Source organism: Aquila chrysaetos, chromosome 12 (assembly GCF_900496995.4).
Source record: "Aquila chrysaetos chrysaetos chromosome 12, bAquChr1.4, whole genome shotgun sequence".
NCBI classification, from domain to species: domain Eukaryota; kingdom Metazoa; phylum Chordata; class Aves; order Accipitriformes; family Accipitridae; genus Aquila; species Aquila chrysaetos.
Window position 1 is genome coordinate 19,108,703 of NC_044015.1, and position 19,998 is coordinate 19,128,700.

Below are 19,998 nucleotides of genomic sequence, written 5' to 3' on the forward strand. Positions count from 1 at the left end.
ATAGTTTTGAGGTATGAAAGCATAGTTAAGTTACTTAAGAAGTTTAGTACAGAAAAAAGTGAACATGCAGAGAAATCACCTTGTCTTTTAGTAAGAATTTTAAATTTGGAGTTAATATGGAATGAATATTTTGGTACACAAAACTTATTTCACAGTTGGCAGGCCATGCACAGTTACATATTTCAGGGGGAGCTCCTCCAGGCGTTAGCAAGAGAAAGAGAGAGGACACTGAAAGCATATTGAAATAAATGGATGACACAGTCAATTTACTGTCCTCATCTGGGAGTCTCTGAAACGTTTCAGGGAGTATGGCAGTCTTACAGCTCGCAGAGTGTTTTGCTCGTTTTCTGCTCTTAAGTAGCTGCACGTGATAGCATACAGACGCAGAGGCAGCAAAGTTGCAGGAGAGGGGCGACTCTCAGAGTTACTTACGTTGACAGCCCAAGCTGTGCCAGATATATCCCGGCAGACATTTATCACATTTAGGCCCTGATGTTCCCTCCTTACACTCACAAAATCCTCTGTCATTACAGCGATCATGGACTGAACCAAAAGGGTTACAATAACAGTCTGCAGAAACAAGACAACACATACACACTGGATTCAGGTCTACATATGGTGATAATTCATTCAATACCAATAAAGGGTGCATTTCCAGTGCTAAAGGTAAAGGAAGACTGTCTATTAAGGATATCTAGAGTAGTGAATATAACTACTAGAGGTCCATTTATTTGTTTGCATATGTCATTTCAGGAAGAGACATTTTATGATGTGAAGAGAAAAAGTAAACAGAAAAGGTATAAAGGCAGAAGATACCATGGTCTTTGAGGATAAGTGATTGTAACAGATTCTCTTCTGGTAAGAATATTTTTGATAATTTAATGAACATTAGAAAAGCTTTGTATAGTATGGATATATCAATGTGCCATCAGGGTGAAATGTTTTGCATTATTAAAACAGGCTTATCTATATTACTCAATATTTTCAGAAATGCTGAATGTCTTTACAGGGCTATATAAATGCACTTTACTTATTTCCAAGATAGTCTTCCTTTATAGTTTTGTGCAGTATAATAATTTATATGGATATCTGCCATTAAATTGATGAGATTGTATTTATCAGTGACGTTAATAAACCTTTTACATATTCCACAATGAAAAGCTTGAGGTGAGCAGTAATGTAATGCAAAACTTATCAGAAGTGGCTTTACGCTGCCATTTTCATTTCTCTCACCTCCCAGTGGGCAGATGGAAAATGCAATGAGGCTCATTCCCCACTGTATATTTTCCACGTGTGTTCACCTATATTAAAGAATGACTAGGGTAACCCATTTCCTCCCACAACACTTACTGTGTTGTTCATTCACAGCCCTTTTCTTTAACGTGATACAATATCCATGTTCAGCTTTCAACTAGCTGAACAAAGACGACAAGACAGTAGCTAGCAGAGCTCATTTTTGGCGCTCCTGTTCTTCAGTTGTTTTTGGGTTTTGGTTTTTTTTTTCCCTGTTGGTTTGTTTGTTTTTTTTTTTTTTTTTTTTTTTTTTTTTTTTTTTTTTTAAATGAAGGGCTGTATCTTATTTGTATGTAGACCCATGTAGACCCAGAGTAACTCCACTGTCAACTGAGACCACAGACACATTTTGGCAGTGTCTGATCTCTGCTGCTGTTGAAGGCAAAAGATACACAGATCGATTCCTGAATCTGGGCAACCTGCTGGGAGTCTGGCTTTATACGTCTGTGAATCAGTGCTACTTTGATGACTACCTTTAGCAGTTGTTCCCTAGCATTAGGTTAAACCTCAGTGAAATTGTAATTGACAAAATAGAGTTGAACTGGGAAGTAAAAACAAAAAAAATCCAATGGAAAAACTGTAACAGGAAAAAAATTACCAGGAAGACATTTGTCATCTGTTGTCTCAGTGTTTATTAACTATAAATTACAGATGGCACTTTGAACATTTGGCATGCTGAAGAAGAATAGTTACCTTTGGCAAACAGAGTTCCACAATAATAATAGAGTCAATTAGCTAGCAACATTCATTAATGACGTTGAAAACTGACACGCCAAAAATACTGTGCAAGGCTGAGCAGAATTATAGCACAGTGAGTGCCATTTGAAAAGCTGGAAATTCTGATGTTCATCAGATGTATGAAGTGCTTATGTAAACAGGCATGGAACCGAGATATAAATTGAATGCAGGAAGTAAAATTTGCTTAAAGAGTTTTTATAGAAAACCTTGAAAGACAGAAAGCTTGGAATTACATTAGAAACAGAGGGCCCAATTCTCGTACATTAAAAATAGCTTAGTTGGACATAATGGAGTTACAGTGATCTAAACAAGTGTTTGTGAAAGAAATGTATGGCCTATGATATTGAATGTTATAGATACATAATGTTATATTTTCCAGAGAACAAGAACCTGATCCTGAAATAGTGAAAGCTTTCCTACTGAACTCTATCATAAAAATACATAAGAATTACCAGGCCCATATTGTGCTGTTCAAGGAAAAGTAGATAGTGGGAACAAAACCTTAAGCCAGGCCCTTTTACAAAAGTAGTAGATCAAACTGGAACACCAAACAGACCCAGGAACCTTCAGTAACTGAACCTAGCCTCCATCTTTCCCAGTGCACAATTGATACCACAGATATATGACCTACAGAGGTCCACTGAACATCCAAGCTCGTTGTCCAACACTGTATTGCGGGCTGTGGGACACTTCCCAAGACCTGCCAAATACTTAAGACATTAAAAAGCTCAAAAGCCACAATTCCAGTATGCCACAGGGAGGCAGTGAGTATCTCCAATGCCCTTACAACAACAGGGCATTACATAACATTAAATTGACACTCCTAAATCATCCTATTAAGCAGACCACACACCAGGTTCCAGGGTGGGGAAAAAACCCCTGCAGATCTGAACTGGGAAGGAATTTTCCTCCTAACCTTCATTTGGTGACTGTTTGAAGGATGGGAAGATGACAGTGGTAGTCATCTGTTCACTGAGATTCACTGTATCAATGCGATGCTGCCAACAAAACACAATGAAAATAAGTAAAAAAGAAGGTTGGGAAAATGGGCTGAAGCTTGCAGGCTTGCTGCTTATCAGTCTGGGTTGACAGTGGCTACAGGACAGCCCTCATGGTTCACTTAACCATATATCATTAGGGTTTCTAAAGGTCTTACAGGTATTAACTGAAGCTTAAGCCTCAGTGACTGCAAGGTTGGCTTTCTTATAGGTGTGACGATAATTACCATTTCAGTATTTATGTTGTAAGGGAAAGGAAATGTTTATTACTCTGGGTCTACTTGGTGGTTTCCATGCTATCCATGCTTGCCAGTGTGTGTATTCACCGAAATAGAGTTATTAGGACTTTATCAAGACCTTGTAGAAATAAAAAGCTCTTCAAGTTGTTAAAATCTTTTTCACTGTAAGCATGTCAAGTGAATGATTTTTAACTTTAAAATACCTTGATTTATTTAGAAACTGTAGTTGCCCATATGAGGTAATTTTGCAGTTAACTGACAAATCCACAAATTTTTGATATTTCATTTTAGGAAATAAAATTTATTTTGCTTCTAAAGAAATTAAGGGCATAATGAAATTAGATTTAAGCCCACTGTATAATGTGCTGCATTTGGTTCACTGGTAAAAACCTTCTCAGTATTTAAATTCTTTGTAATTTGTCAGTTTTAAAAATGAAACATTTTACATTTTCTCCATTTAGTTAGCATCGGCTAAGATTCACAGATTTGTTATCCATGTACTTACCATATATATTTATGAAAACTATGTCAGTAGTTTTGATAAATCAGAGCCAAAGCCCTGTTAGCTGCCATTAAACTAGCTTATCCAAACATTTTTTACTTTTTCTACATATATGGCTGAAGCGGAAAGAATTAGCCTGGAAAAATGGCTTTCATATGGGAATAAGACTTGCACATGTTACTGGAAATCTGCTTATTAAAATGTTCATGCCAACATTCCACTCGTACTTAAAACCCCAAACACTGCTTTTAAACTCAGAGAAATGAGCGTTTCCAATAGAGCAAGACTCTTTGTGCTTGACCGAGAAGGATGGTGAATCCATCAACTCTCTCAGAGGTGAAAATACTCTACATTTTGCCCAATTAAATCTTAGGAGCCCCAGTTCAGGAAAGCACTTTAAGCACAAACTTCTATTTTCTGAAAAGTGCTTAAGTATCTGCTTCACTTCACTGACTTTAAACAAAGAAGTAGTTTGAAAGTCTTCTTAAGTTGGCAAATCAGCTAGGATACATACATTTTGTATGCAGTATGATTACTATGATCCTGAAAACTGTCTTAGTCCAACAAGAATATTACTTATTTAAAACAAATTACCTAACATGTAGCAAACCAGGGTTTGATCCTATAGTCATCTCACATGCTACAATTCTCATGGGAGCCCAAGAGACTTCTGCTTGCATTAAGGTGGGAAAGTCAGGAAAGTCAGCAAATGCATCACGTTGCTGCTTTTTATTTTTTTTTTTTTTTTTTTTTTTTTAAAGACTCTTGTTAAATGAAAGGGTTTTTAATTTTATTTCTGCAGAGTCTCGGCAATTTCAAAGTGCACAGTTGTTTTACTGAGACATTCTAAATATATCAGTTGCAAATTAATTTAAGATTTACTTATTTTTGACTCCTGGTTTATTAACTTTCTTGTCTTACATAGCTACAGCTGCTGTCTTAGCATTTCAGTGTACATGGGAAAACTATGTACTGAATGAGCTGATGAAAAATCCCAAATAGAGTAATTTAGTGTCATATTCATTAGGCCTATTTAGGCAGCTGAAATGATACAGCCCTGATGTCACACACCGATGATGTCCGTCATCTACATCAAACAAATACGAGGGACAGTGAGGTTTTTCCAAGCACATTTGATTGGGTTAATCTCCTCAGCACAGTCATACAAAATCATGACTTGCCTACTAAAGTTCTTATTAGCTCAGACTAATTAATGTCAAAGGAGATCACGCATTTTCTGAATGTGTTGCCAAGCAAAGTTAAAAGAAGGACATGTGAAATGCAGTGCGTGGATGGATCTGGGTGTTTACCATGAAATAAAATGTAAATCTGTCAAGCTGCAGACTGAAACAAATAATAGCAACCTAAATAGTTTCTGGCTTGAATCTCAGCAACGGATTATAAAGAATATTAAAACATAATTTAATCACCCATAGTCTATTTTGGCATGAAACTATCTTATAACTACTCTTTCTTTTTGCTTCCTGGAAAATGGAAACAAAAAAATCACAATGAAAATCCAGAACAGGTTCTACCAATGCTTATGTCTATAAGAAACATTATATAATGAAATCCTCCACCTGTTTGTTATTAGAACAGCGCCTTTTGTGGCTACCTGTTAACTACTGGCCATTGTATGAAGCTTCCTTTATTGACTATGTTCAATCTTCACCTAAAGTATCCTAACTTTTGCTATATACTGTCTGTGTTGACATGAGAACAATGCATATTCTTCTAGTGTGATAAAGATCTTATATTTTTTCCTAATATACTTTTCTTATTATGGTCTGACATGTTATTTAATTCTGCATTTTGGGTATTTATAGCAGATGCTAGGTCTAAAGCACTGTTTTCACCTAAGAATCCCTTTTCTAAATTGACATCATGTCAAACTGATTTGACAAATTCTGTTCCTAACCACATGGGCATAACTGCAGTTTCCCCTCTAAGGAGAGGGGAGACAATGCTGCATTTACAGCCCCATGCCTGGGAGCAGAATTAGCTGTAACATGTTTTCATGAAATTTAAGTGAATAAAGGGGGCTAATAAACACCACTCCCCATGTCCTATCAATGCAGCTGGCAACTTTTGTAGGTCTCCAGGCAAGTATTCAAGAGTCTGTGCTAATAATTCTGAAAGTCAGAGACTGGGAACAGGTATTTCTGCCTCAATCCTTCAGTTTTCATGTGCACAACTCTGGCGTGGCTCCCTCCTGTGGAAGGACAGCACAATCAGTTTCTTGGGGGCTTCTGGGGAAAGCCTTCCCAGGACCCTTAGCCAGGGAGGTTCATCATCACATACAGATTCAAAATACCTCCTTGGGGCAACGGAAATCAGGTGAAAAGTCTACACAGATGTTCTTATCCATTGAAAAAGCTCATTCTGGCTCAACTGGCAAGTAAGCAGCAGTGGACCCTAGCAACTGCCAGTAGCTGAAAAGGCACAGACGAAAAGCCGCAGTTATCCCGGGACTGACCTATGCACACATTTTCATCGTCCAGCTCTGCAGAAGCATTTCTGAAGTAGCCCAGCCTGCATAACTCACAGTGCTGACCTCTAGTGTTGTGCTTACAGCTCACGCAAATGACCGTATTGAGCAGCTCGATGTAACTGCACCGGTTGGAGTGCCCGAAGCATTCACAGTCTTTCAAGGAAGAACAGAAATGTATACAAAACGTATACAGCAGCAGAGTAATAGCACATTACATGCTTAGTAAAGATGAACCATGAATAGAAGTATGAATGAATGGCACATACATGTTAATCAATGTAACATGGACAACAGCAGATGTTTATCTGCAATGAAAGTGAAGTTTGTTTCAGGCAGGTTAGCGTGACCCGACAACCATGGCATGACGTTGAAGGTTGGCTGTTGTTGGCAGACCTGATGGAACTGAAGCATTTGCAGTTGTAAACCTTTCAGGGGTCCTGGAGGCTCAGTTTCCGCTGATAGAAATGCACATCTTTTTGCACATTTGAGACGAGTATAAATCAAGACCCGGGAAAAACTTCCTCATATTGAAAATATTAAATACAGTGGACAAAATAGTCAAACTTCATCCTGCTTAAATCCACAACTGTAAGTAAAATAAAAGCTTTGTTCTGACATAAATGGTGAGTACTCAAAAATACTACTGAACTCAGGGTACTTTAACTGGTAGGCACGTTGGGAACCAGAGTGTTTCAAGACCAAACAGATCTCTAGTTTGACCTTTTGGCCAGCACCTCCTAAAGCAGTTAACAGAGAAGAAAAGGAAGGAAGAGAGGTGTTATTTAAGAGCTACTTCTACTGTACTTCTGAGGTAAGCATTAACCCATTTTTATATTCAGAGATGAAAAACAATTGGGCTAGAAAAGATCATGAAAAGTCTGAAATGTGTACTGAATAGAAAGCATGCTTACTGCAGCCATCTGAAATGCAGCTGGCATGACAGCCACTTTTTAAAAACCTCTTCATTAACCATAGAATGCTAGTGCCTTTTAGTCTTTAATCACAAGCAATGCTTGGTTTTATGCAGAAAGAAGGCAAAATTAGAAATGTATCAATATCATTGTAGAAGGCACAGCTATGCTTTGTGTAGAAAGCTTGTGTAAGTCTGATCACTCAACTCTGAGATTGAGATCAGAAGGAATGCAGGAAAGTTTATTAGGATGATCAGAGAAGTACAGAGCCTATTTAAAAAGCAAAGACTAGGATAGTTTGGCTTGTTTAGTCCATGGAACTGAAGATGGGGATATCACTGGGCTATAAATACATCAAGGAGATAGCCTTCTGCCATCTGAAGTGAATATCTTCGCTAATGGATGACACTGGCACAAGAACAAATAGGTGTTAACTGGCCATTGAGAAATTTCAGCTGGAAATTAGGAGATGGTGTCTAGCCATTAGGGCACTGAGGTTCTTGAACACTCTTCCAAATTGTAGCAAAACCACTGATGCTTTAGAGATGTACTTTATTAACTGTTGAAAGAGATTATGGTATGATTCCTAAAGTAATGGAGTACTGGATGCAGTGACTTGGAAGGGCTTCAAGGTCTTGAAGTTGACTTAGCCTGTAATTAGATAAAGCTGTAGCAGGGGTGTAAAATGTTTCCATACATGACAGGGATCATGTCCCCTGTGCTGTCTTTCCTGTGGTATGCTGCTGATCATGCTGGGGCATCTAATGAGCCCACTGATTATAGGGCATCAGATACAATATTTGTGCCTGTCTGTATTTTTATAAAGAAATAACAATACCAGTACATGTTTATGAGTATGTTATGCACACCTAATACATATATATTTCTTTGGCTGTTGTCTGAGGTAGTGGACTGTAAATAGATTGTATCTTTTCTTATACTGTACAACACTTAGTACAACATATGTTTCAATCTTGAAAGCTGCTGTTCTGCTGCCAGGAAACATTAATTCAATTTACATATACACATTTAGTTAACATATATGCATTCTTGTTCTCTTCAATGTTATACTGCTAAACCAATGTTTTGTCATTCATGCCAATCTGATGATTTTGATGCCTATAACTGCTGGAGTACAGTAAAACATTTGGTGTATCAGTCTCAGTATGTTACCACTTGACATAATTCAGTGGGGAGGAAAAAAGTGTTAACGTTTGTTGTCTTTTGCAGCTGGTCAGTGTGATTCAGTATCTCAGCCAGCCACCCAGCAGCATTTCTCCCTTACTATATCCATCTTGCTTGAGTAAAAACTGCATGTGTGGGGCAGAGGCAACAGATCTAAAAGTGGAAACTAGCACTAGCAAACAGGAGTCACAGGGAAAATTGTTACAATTGTAAGTTTTTATGTATTTGATTTTTAAAATAAGACAGACTGGTTAGTAATAAGCAATCTGATCCTTCCGAATCTCAGATTCAGAAGCAATTCTGTCTTAGTCTCTTTTTCTGACAAAGGACCCGTCTTCTGCTACCATTAGACAATTTGTTTTGCTGAGATGATACCCTACTGGTATGTTTGTCAGACTTGTGGCTAAACACAATCATACTGTAGGTGAATTTAGAGGAAATAATTTACTTTGTTTTCCGAATCAGTAACAGGCAGCAGAATACTACATTTTTATGTTTCAAAAATATGTAGACTATAAAGAAGTGCCAGTAAATCAGACTATACTACATCATCTTTTGTGTTTAAAGTAGCAGAAAGAAACTGAGACTATTCTGTCAATGAATGACTGCACTACTTCCACTCTGAAATTGTGATAAGACCTTCAATAATACTACTACTCCACATAATTAGCCATTACACAAGCATAAGAAACTAAGCTGCGCATAAAGTAATTCACTCTGTAACAAAGCTTGCTCCAAGTTATGATTTGGACTGAAGAAACCTCTAGTAAGTACAAAGGACTTAGTTTAATGTACACACATGCTCCTGAACATATGCAGAAGGACTACCCAAGTTCAGACGTGGCTAATCAATATTAAAGGTAAACAATGAGACCAATTCTTATACTTGGTTGTGTTCCTATGGGTATTGCTTTTTTTGTAACAACTGTGCTGTGTGAAAGAAAGCCTTTGTCTCAAAGTTAACTTATACTAAGATACAGGAAAGCTCTAGGAATCTTGATCATCAGATTGGTAAGCGCTACACGGTATAGAAAAAAACACAGTTAACTCAAAAACAGTCTAACATCTGATCAAAGATTAGCAATGGTGCAAAGGAAAAAAAAAAAGGCATGGCAGGTAACAATTAAACCCATATTTCGCTAATTTTTGCTTCCCCCCTGCCTCCTCCCAGCTTTTGCTAGTGCAATAATATGAACTTTGCTTACTGCTGTTGGCCTGATCAGTGAATCATTTTTACATCCCTCTGTGTTTATAAAAAAAGCTATGTAAAGGGTTCTCATATGATTGAAATGGAATTATTTCCTCCACTGGCTACAGGAGGTGCTACCCTAAACCAGTCAAACATAGCATGTAGAACTTCATTCAGCATCATGCCAGCTGGGAAGCTAATACCTATCAATGCTGTATGGCCTTTCTAGCTTATCATGTGGTTCATCTTAACCAGCATGCCAAGATCAGAAAGTAGCCTGCTTATTAGAGTTGTCAGAAGCACAGCTTAAGGTTTCTAGGTGCATGTCTCTGGCTAGCAGTCCAACCGCTTTCATGCACTGGCAAAGCCATGCAATCACTGAAAGAGATGGAGGAAAAGCATCAAAATCAGGCTGCAAATGGTTTACCAACAATGAAATGACATGAGCTTACAGTGCTAGAAAATGCTGCTTTCAGTTCTGAGTACCACATGTCAGAAAAGACACAGATAAACTGGAGACAGTTTACAGCTGAATAACAATAAGAAATAAATGGTTTGGAAAATAAAACCTCAGAGGAGATGTAAAGATAGCTAGATAGGTTTCATGTGAAGGAAAAAGGGAGAAGAGATATCCATGTTAGATTTGATAATTGTCTTTGGATGATTCAGGAATTGTCAAATCCCTTGCCAACTTACAGAAGGATTAACTGTATGAGCCTTTAAAGACTATTTCCAATGCAACGATTCTATTGCAACAATCTTGATCCTGTTGTAGAAAGCACAATAAAATTACCTATTGAAGAAGGCTCATAAAGAGGTTGATCATTTAATTGTTTTGTTTCTATAAGTTAAATACTTTCCCCCCCATTATAATGCTGTGCATTTACATCTTTGAGATCACGTACTATTGTGCTGTGGGGACGAGGTTCAGCTGAAGCTTCAGCCACGACCAATAAAACATGAAACGTCATCACATGAAACAATGGTAAACACACATGGAAGGGAAGCATAATTTTTAACTAAGACAGGTAACGCATGAGACAGCTATCAGTGTCATTTTCTAATTAAAAGCTCGAAGAGTATTTCAAGAAAGTGCACTCAAAAATCATTAAAATATTTTTTCATTTTCCAGTAACTGTGTGTTCCTCCTCTATACAGTAACAAAAGGCAAACAAAGGAGACTTCATTGTAACCTTAGAAATGACCTGCTTCATAACAAACAGTATGGCTCGTTATCATGATCTCATCAAATGGGTCAAACTAAGTTCAAACATTTGTTAACACCCCTATTCCTTGTTAATATGTATTTCGTGAATAATGAGATATTCACAATAGCTACAGATAGACAAAACATCTTTATACATACTCTTTACAGATAAATTGATGAGGAAAAACAATGAGAACAGCTCAGGGTTCAGACTGTGAATGATAGATATGCAAATGAAACAGGTTGCCTGTAAGTCAGAGGGAATACTGGCATCCCTCATTATGCCCATATAATTCCATTATTTTGATAAAACACTGAAACATCAGTTCAAAATGTAATGCCTACACTCTGAATTTGCACACTGTTACAATAAAATGAAGATGTAAGGCACACTTACAATGCATTAAAAGACATAACTATGCATTACACTCCATGGCATTTACAGATACTTCTTGAGGATATGGACAATTGACGCTTTATGTATTGTTTGCCCTCAACTAATCTGCTTATGTATCCTCTTTTACAATTTATGCGTATCAGTGAGGAAAACGAGACTCTAGCAAACATTTGCTTTCTAGGCAACAATCTGAAAGGTCATATTCAAAATTTAATTCCTTTAAAAACAAATGCCATGTCACTTTATATGCCAGCAGAGATTAAGAAGCATATTTATTCTCTTTGTATGGTTTATGTTTATGCGACTTAATGCTTCTGTTGTTGTTAATGAAGATGCCTCACCAGTAAGGTGATGGGTACACTTCACAGATATTCCAGATTCATACAGTGCAATGTATTCACAACACAGAGCACTATGGAATCACTGTATGAATCCAAGAATTCCTACCTCTCTTGTGGTTTGCAACTTGAACAGAAGAAACAGTTGAGATAGCTAATTTAGGAGCAACTGGATAGGTAATAAAATGAACAGTAAATTAGAAAATGTATCATATAGGAACAAATCAAAAGAATAAAATAAACTTCTTTATTTTCAAACTTTTAAATTAACAATAGTTATTGTTTTGTAAGGAAAGGGTGAAAGTTAGGGAAAATGAGTTATATACTATCAACTATTGAATCATTTGAGCTGTAATATCCAAGATAAAGAAAGGGAATGTCATTCACGTCTAGGCACTTTGGCAGTTTGAGGTTATTTGATGATTTCTCCCAATCCATGACCAATGACTATATGGTAACTAGAGTGGTCTGCAAAGGGTTTTATTAAATTTGTATGCATATTCATTCTAGCCTAATAGCATAAGCAAAAAAAAAACCAATAAAATGATATTAGGTATAGGCAGATTTCTGTAATGATTCTCTTCATACACTGTCCTTGACTGAAGTATTTAATCCACAATAAGTATTAAACACTGTAACAATATGCTGCAAAGACAAAAACTGAACAGAAATGCTTCTAACTCTGTGTTTTGTGCTTCCTAACAAAACATCGATACCAAATTTACTAAAATTCTTATTTTTGGGGAAGAAACAGTGAATAATTTTGTGCTGTTCAAGACGTATTTTGCAATGAAGTTAAGTCTGAGATCACAAGCAGTATAATTAAGCTATGAAATCCATTAGAAATGCTAAGTATCATTTCATTGGGAATGTTTTGATTTAAAATTCCTGTGAATAATGTAGGCTAATCCTTACAGAGAGCAGAGATCAATCTGGGGATTTTTTTGTTTGTTTAAGGAACATATGCAAAAGCTTGGAAAATATAACATGGGCTAAATGAAGTTATTGGAATGCCAAGTATCACTTCATCAGGGATATTTAATTTAAAATATATGTGAATAATGCACCTAAAGTACATTGCTAATCCTTATAGAGAGCACAGATCAATTAGTATTTTCTATTTTGTTGGGCACATAGAAACTTGCACATATAACATGGTAGATTTTATACATATGTGCATATGTTTTGATTTGGTCATTGTGATCAATGGATTTAACTACAGCCCTTCCAATGTAATTCCCCAACAGATTCCCAATACATCTTGTTCAGTTTAGTAGCTATTTTCTAGATCACCTTTTCATTAATTTTATTCTCCATCTGTACGTGTTATAGCACAGAAAGGACACCCTTCAAACAGTCAAAGCAAGCCACAGGCCAGATTTCTGCAGTGATTTTTTGGGGAGCAAAGGGCAGTAAATAAGGGGGACAAAAGGACGTTATTTTTTATAATGAACAATCATTTCAAAATGTGAAGTATAGCTGAATACAACTTGAAGTAACAAAGAATCTTACTTTTATTAGTCATCTTAAAAAGTCGTTCTGTCTCTTTCAATGCTAATCATCATGCCACAGTCTGTGAGTAATTTTTTTGTGTGGCACTCAAATTGTAGAAAACTATGAGTCTATCCTGCAGAGAACTTGCTTGTATTGTGGATGGCACACAAGCTGACAACGCCTCTCAGCTCACTTGGGAAAACAAAGTGGAAATGACATTAAAAATGGGTTTGATGTAGACAATGACAATCTTTTCTCACACAGAAAATCTCAAAACTTACTCAAAATATAGACTGTCTGTCTAAACAAGTCCAACATTATCTAGGGTTTTCTGTGTATCAGTACTTATAATATGTGTGTCTACTTTTCCAGGCTTTTTGCAGTGGATGTGCACAATCTGAGTGTTGGAAGACTCCCTTTTCAGGTAAGGTTTGCTTTATGGTTATTTTCTCACAGAATAGCATTACTTAGCACCAGAAGAAAAATGAGTTGGATTCTCATTGTTACTGCTTTTGCCACCATGTGGGACTCCTTGAAAGTAATTTCAATAACTATAGACCACTAGGAATTTTACAGCGTCCTACCTTGGTTTGGTTTAGAAACCTCAAGGGAAGAAATATTCGGCCATATCCTATCAAACTTTGGAGGATCTGCATGCATCAGGAAAAATCAGGTTTTGTTATTTACATCTGTGATATTGTTCTAAACAGGCAAGCATACGGACAAAGACATAGGTTACAAACATCCATTACTGGACTAATCTAGGTTGCACTTGAACAGTACATGACTCCACAGTGAACGAGAAAACAAGCAATTGATGATTCCCAAAACACCAAATGGACATAAAATACTGTGCATAACAATTTATCTTCTGTGGTTTAAAATACAATTTTTCGTGATGAGAAGATATCCTAGACCAATATATATGGTTCTAACACTAGGAACAAAACAGGAACATATTCTGTTAAATCTGCTCTGCAAAGATAAAACAACAATATCAGACAAATACGGATTTCTCACCAAAGACACATCCTTACCATAACATCCTGTTTTAGGGCCTTTTGAATGAATTATATTTCTGTTATCAGAAGAAATATATTTACCAGTAGAGTGGTCCTTTTCTTTTGCTCTCACACTTGTGTGTGTTGTATCTATTTCCTATCACCTCTGCTGATATATTTTACAGCTCGATTTTTTTTATTTTTTTTTTTTTTGGTAAAAACATTAAATGTCTACATTTCTTAAAAGCCCTACATAATGTATTACTTACATGAAGCATTTTGTCTCTCAGCGAAAGAATTAGCTATGTCTCTTTAGAGCTTCATCTCCTTTGGTCAATGCTTTTTGGGGCTGGGGGAGTGATAACCCTTAGCAGAATGGTGCTGGGTGTTGGAGCTTGAGAGTAGGTGAAGGGGGTGGGGTTGTGGGGGAAAGAAAGAAAACTTTTCTTTGGGCCCTGATCTGGGAAATGGTATTTATTTTCTCCTTATTCTTCTGTTATGATCTTTTCTCTGTTTCCATCTGCCTAGCTTTGAACATCAGATTTGGACCACATTTATATTATTGTCTGTGAGTACTGCAGTGGTGGTGTCCTTTCTGAGCTGAACAGCATTTTCCTTAACAGTCACATCAGTCTACATAGTGGTGATACCAGTGAGGAGGGAGCTATTTCTTCATTTCTGCCTACAAGCAATTCAGTTGGGTAGTGATTAGATTGCCGTTGTCACAACTTTGCCGGCATCAAGGGTCTAGGCTTACAGGTCTTTTTGAAGAAGGTATGTTTCACTGTTATGTCCATCTTAGTGGAAGACCTGCAAGGAAGCTACAACAAAAAGACTGGGGCTTCAAACATGTGATGTGGAAGGAGGACATCCCATAGTATCTTCTGACCCATTTGTCAAGGGTGAAGAGAAATTGGCTGGGTGGGACTGGCTGTCCCAAAAGTCCTCCCACAGACAGAACAATTCAAGGAAAGGATGATGACCTGCACTGTGCCATGTTAGGTAGTCTTCTCCAATTGAATCAGGCAAGTTGTGATATAATCACGTCATTACATCATATTCTTGCATTTTTGTGCTTTTTCCTTATCAATCAAGAAAATGGAGGAAAGAAAAACTGAGTCAGTTTGGTAGATTCTCAAACAGTCTATGTATTGATTAAAAATAACATGCCTCTACTGGTCAGATCCACCAATTCACACACATAGGAAGTGCAAACACAATAGTCAGAGTGTATGACAAAAGGTATCTAAAAGCCATACTTACTGAGGTGGTGTGATAACCCTAGCCCACTGAAAGACTCTAATTCCATGCACCTGAGAGACCACCTTCCTCTTCCTCCTCCTGAAACACTGACTGACCGGTTATAGTAAAGAAATTTCAAGCACACACAGACAAATTACTTGCACAATTAATTCGCTGTTGAAATTCTGGTAGATTTAGGAACACTTAGGCTTGACCTAAACATTTTAAAGGGACTGGACATTACAGAATACATATAAAAATCAGTAGCTAAAAAAGGAAGAGCAATCTTTACTGACTAAATTGTCCTGCTGTGCCCTGAGCCTTTTTCTCTTTTAGCCGTTGTGCAACAGCAGGGTTGTTGCAGAAAACCTGTAACATTTCATACTGGAGCTTCCAATATCCTACTTCTGTTGTTGAATACCGTGTGGCACACCTACTACAAAAATTCACATGCATAATGGTCTTCAACTGAAATGGCCTAGGTGTTACCGGAAGTAAAAGTAATAGCATCAAAGCTTTGTAATGCCTTAGGACTAACCCTCTGGAGTATCCATCATTTAATAAACTGTAGGTCCTATATAGGAAATCAGATATTTTATACAATCGGATTCATATAATCAGTAATATTTCATATATAATCTTATTCTGATGATGATTTCCCCAAGTAATCTCTTGTCTTGTCCAAATAAAATCATTACTTGTATGACAGAAAAATCAGTGTTACGTATTTCTTAGTAAACTATAAATGCTATAGATCTGTGCTTGTTTTAGCAAACTTACTTGAAATGGAGGTTGTGACTTACTGCAAAATAATTAAAAATTCCCTGACCTTTTAAATTAGATTACATTGAGCTGAGTTTCTTAATGGGTGCCCAAAACAATAAAGAGCATATTTACAGTGCCTGAAGATTACCAATTAAGTATTATTGCTAGTGATTATTACTAGTTATTAGTGATAATTATAACCATCTTAGAAGGGACTTCCGGAGGTCATTTTTTTTCCAGCCTTTGCTCATAGCAGGGTCAACTTCAAAGTTAGATGAGGTTGTTCAGGGTCATATCCAGCCGAGACCAGCTGCTGTCTTCAGTGTCTCTAGGCTGCTTGGTAATGTGGTTAATGTTCCCAGAGACTTAATGCTTCTATTATGTGCTTTTTTTTCCTTTTTTTTTTTTTTTTTAAATCTTTGATAAAAGGAATATTTTTTTCTTATATCCTTATTAATGGAATGTATTATCACCAAGATGACAAGTTTCTTGATGAAGGCTGGCCTTCTTATCTTTGAAATTTTCTATTGTTTGTTTGTTTGTTTTTTTTAAATGGAGGTGACTTTAAATGCTTTATCTAAAAAGGTATGTGAGATGTTCAAGTCAAAGAATGTTGACTGTTATTCCCACAAGTATATTGGAGCAGATGAGTCATCCTTTGAACAGGCACTGGGAAGATTCATTTAGCAGCTAGTTAATCTTTTATAGCAACTTGTGAAAATATTTCTAGTCCTCAGTGATTACCACTAAGGGTTCTATTTATAGACAAGTTGACTACATAAACCAAGCTCTTCCATTACAGTTCCATGTATGGACACTGCATTCTGTAATTAAAGTAATTATTTGCCAGAATAACTAATGAATTTTGGTGTAGGTATTCTATAAAATATGCTATGTTAATCTACTGTAATATATTCTATGACAGTTATTTTGGGCAAACAAGGCTACAGAAATGTGAAAAAGTTTCTGAAAGTATGTTTTAGTGTTAAGATTTAAAACTGAAGCTACTGTAGGCACCTTTAAGAGTAGAGGTATGTTTGCTATATGACTGAGCAGAAAATCAGATATGACATTTTAAATTTGCATTAGAAATTTCTGCATTTCTAGTTACTATTGTTCCAAAGCCAATTATACGCAGAAAATAACTGCTGGGGAAAAAAAAAAATAATCTAACTTTCATGAAGTAAGGAGAAACTGATTACATTATATTTATTAGGTGTTTGATCATCTCCTTTTTTTTTCCCTTCCAATCCTTTTTTTGGATATACAGTATCGGAATTGCCTATGATATTAAGCAAAGAAAATCTGTCTCAAATATTCACTGGAACTGCAGTCTGCACCATGGGCTACATCAGAATGGGGAAATAATGAACAGGTAGTTTCAGCCTGATTCCAACCAGACAGCTGCACATGAGAAAAACCTGTCATGGTGTTGGCAGAAATTAATCAGCACTTTGTTGGTTTCTCACTCCAACTAAGTACTGAGCTGGCAGGAAAATTAAAATGTATTCCCACTGGGAGGGGCTATCCTTCCTCAGGGTTGAAGAGCGCAGGTGATGGAGCGTATGAAGACTACACTGCTGCCCGGGCATCTGCGCTGTAGGGCAGAGTAGCGTATTTTCACCTCCTAAACTGTTTCTGCTGACCCAGTCCACAAACAATGCATTTGCTGAAAATCACTACTAATAAATCAGTAAGTCTTAAATAATGTTCACTCTAATGGCAGACAGGGAGCACTTGTGTTGACAACTATCATTACTTATTTAATTTATAATAACAAAAAGGAACCCTAGTGAGAGACTCTGATTTAACAGGTTTTTAACTTTCCTTCAACTTCTATTTAAAACACAAAAAAGCAATAAAAAAATTGTCAATGTAAGCTTAATGATTCTAGTAGAAGTCCATGTTTCTAGTCATAGAAAACTGGCCTTGCCACTGTCTGTTTTAAACTATGAGTAGTTGAGAGTTAAATATCTATTCTAATGTATACATGTCTGCTGAACACAGTGGAGTTACATGCATAACAGTGGTTTCAGGTGTTAATGTTAGACAAAAAAATTAGGAGTAATAGGAAATAATGCTCACTGAAATCAATGGCGGATTTAGTAACTGCTGGAATAATTGGGTCTGTTTATATCAGATCATATTCCATCACTTCTTGCAAAGATCACACTATCATTATTACAGCATTTCTATCTCTTTAGGTCTGTTTGAAGTCATGATAACCTATCTCACATAAAATTTGCCTTTCATTTGCCTTTCACTTTTATAACACTACAAAATCTAACTCATCAAGAGAGAAGAAATGCTGAAAAGTTGGGGTTTGCTTTTTTTTTTTTAAAGTCACCCCTTTATTTTATTAACTTTAAAAAAAAAATACTTGGCCAATGTTAGGCAATCTTTTTTGGAGCAATGTAGGAAGTTTCATACCTGTTCCTTTGAAGAGAGGAGAATTCTGCATAAATGTGAAGATGTGGTTGTTTTATGGCAGCTCCTCAGCCATAACAGCTTTTATAACTGTTGGAAGAATTTAAACGCAATTAGTCCTTTACGTGTCCAATTGTTGTCTTAGAGTAAAAGAAAGCGATCTTTCTAGAGGCTTTTAAAAAAGAAAGCCAATGATCCAGCTCTGGAAACTTTTAGATATCAGAAAAAAATCCACTGATTTTAACAAATGTGTTGGCTAATTCTCAAACTAATGAGGTTTGAGGGAGTATTCTTTAGTTGTAAGTATTTCCACTAAAATATTTGCAAAAGTGCACAATGAATTCAAATATTTTTGGAAGGAAATATTTAGGTACTTTCTCATGACAAAAAAAGTAAATTACTGTGTTGATAGTTTGCAGGGGTTGTTCCATTTTATTTTGATTGGTTCTTCTTTTTCCTACAAAGATGCTGAAATTGGCTGGTCAACTAGGATTATTGTACAGTAATTCACAACTGACGAAGAACAGTAAATCAAGATCTTTTTTTAAAAATCAGAATGCTGATTTGGAAACCTCATTCTTCCCTTATACTCTATGAAATAAACTGATTACGCGTCTAAGGGACAGAAAGAAAAAGAGGAGAGGGGGAATTATAGAAGTGCATTTTTTCCCAGCAATTTCTCCCCACGCTTTATAGATAATCAGATTTTTAAATATCTTTGTAGATCATGTCTGCTCTCTCTAAACTTCCTTGAGTAACTGCAGCTAAACTTGTATATTGCAAGTGCAATGTGTTTTGCATGGGTACCATGGTACATATTGAAATGTTGATATCTTATTTTCTATAGTGATTGTTTATGAACGGTTAAAACAAAGGTAACTGTGAACTAAGTAATGTCCTGCATATTACAGCAAGTCAAAAAAACATTGAAAAGACTGATACACTGTTTTTAACTAACCCAAGATGATGAAGGTAAACTGGGATGAATAATGAGAAAAAATACTAAACTGTCAGTGGCCATATCTACTAGACTGGTGAGCATGGCTCTTCTTATCTGTTAAAATTGGTGGATCTGGCAAAACAAAAACTGAAACAAAGGCTTGCCCAAATCCCACCCCAACAACGTGTTGGTGCTCCCTGGAGCAGCGTTGGTAGTTTCTGACTCTGCACTAGAAATCACTCCGCAAAGAGAGGGTTTCTGCTCGCCGCTGGGGTCAGAGTAGGCGCTCTGCTTACTGAACTTCAAGGGTGAAATCCTAGTTATACAGAAGAAAACTGGCTTTGTTATGAATCCTACCAGGTAAATAAACTACTCATAATGTCTTTTATTTGGAATGTTAAATTTCTTTCAGATCCAGTGCTCAAATGAGTTCATTATACCACATAGGCTATCAGTATTTTCTTTCAGCCCAGTAATGTTTTAATATAATGGAAAAGCTAATTGTTAAAGTGAAAAATTCTGAGTGCGTAGAAGTATTAAAGGAGGGAAAACGAATACTGTTACTGGCTTGATATTATAATCAGTTACGTGGATAAGGTGATTGCCTTAGACTAGGAGCCTCATTAACAGTATTATTTATT

The 19,998-nt window shown here is 36.5% G+C and overlaps 1 protein-coding gene across 10 annotated transcripts in view; it reads right to left on the reverse strand.

Annotated features, from left to right (window-relative positions):
- The window catches only part of NTNG1 (netrin G1), a 168,732-nt gene that overhangs the window by 27,782 nt on the left and 120,952 nt on the right, over positions 1-19,998 (reverse strand). For 3 of the 10 annotated variants that reach the window (XM_030032435.2, XM_030032434.2, XM_030032436.2), the window contains exons 6-7: positions 6,247-6,414; positions 433-570 (exon numbers count right to left, since the gene is read on the reverse strand). The exons of 1 other annotated variant lie outside the window; for it this stretch is intronic. In XM_030032435.2, the coding sequence (XP_029888295.1) occupies positions 433-570; positions 6,247-6,414 (306 nt within the window). Of the gene's footprint in view, positions 1-432; positions 571-6,246; positions 6,415-11,597; positions 11,658-13,566; positions 13,633-19,998 lie in introns of all 10 variants that reach the window. 6 more of the 10 variants (XM_041127909.1, XM_030032437.2, XM_030032440.2 and 3 more) reach the window with 6 other exon arrangements.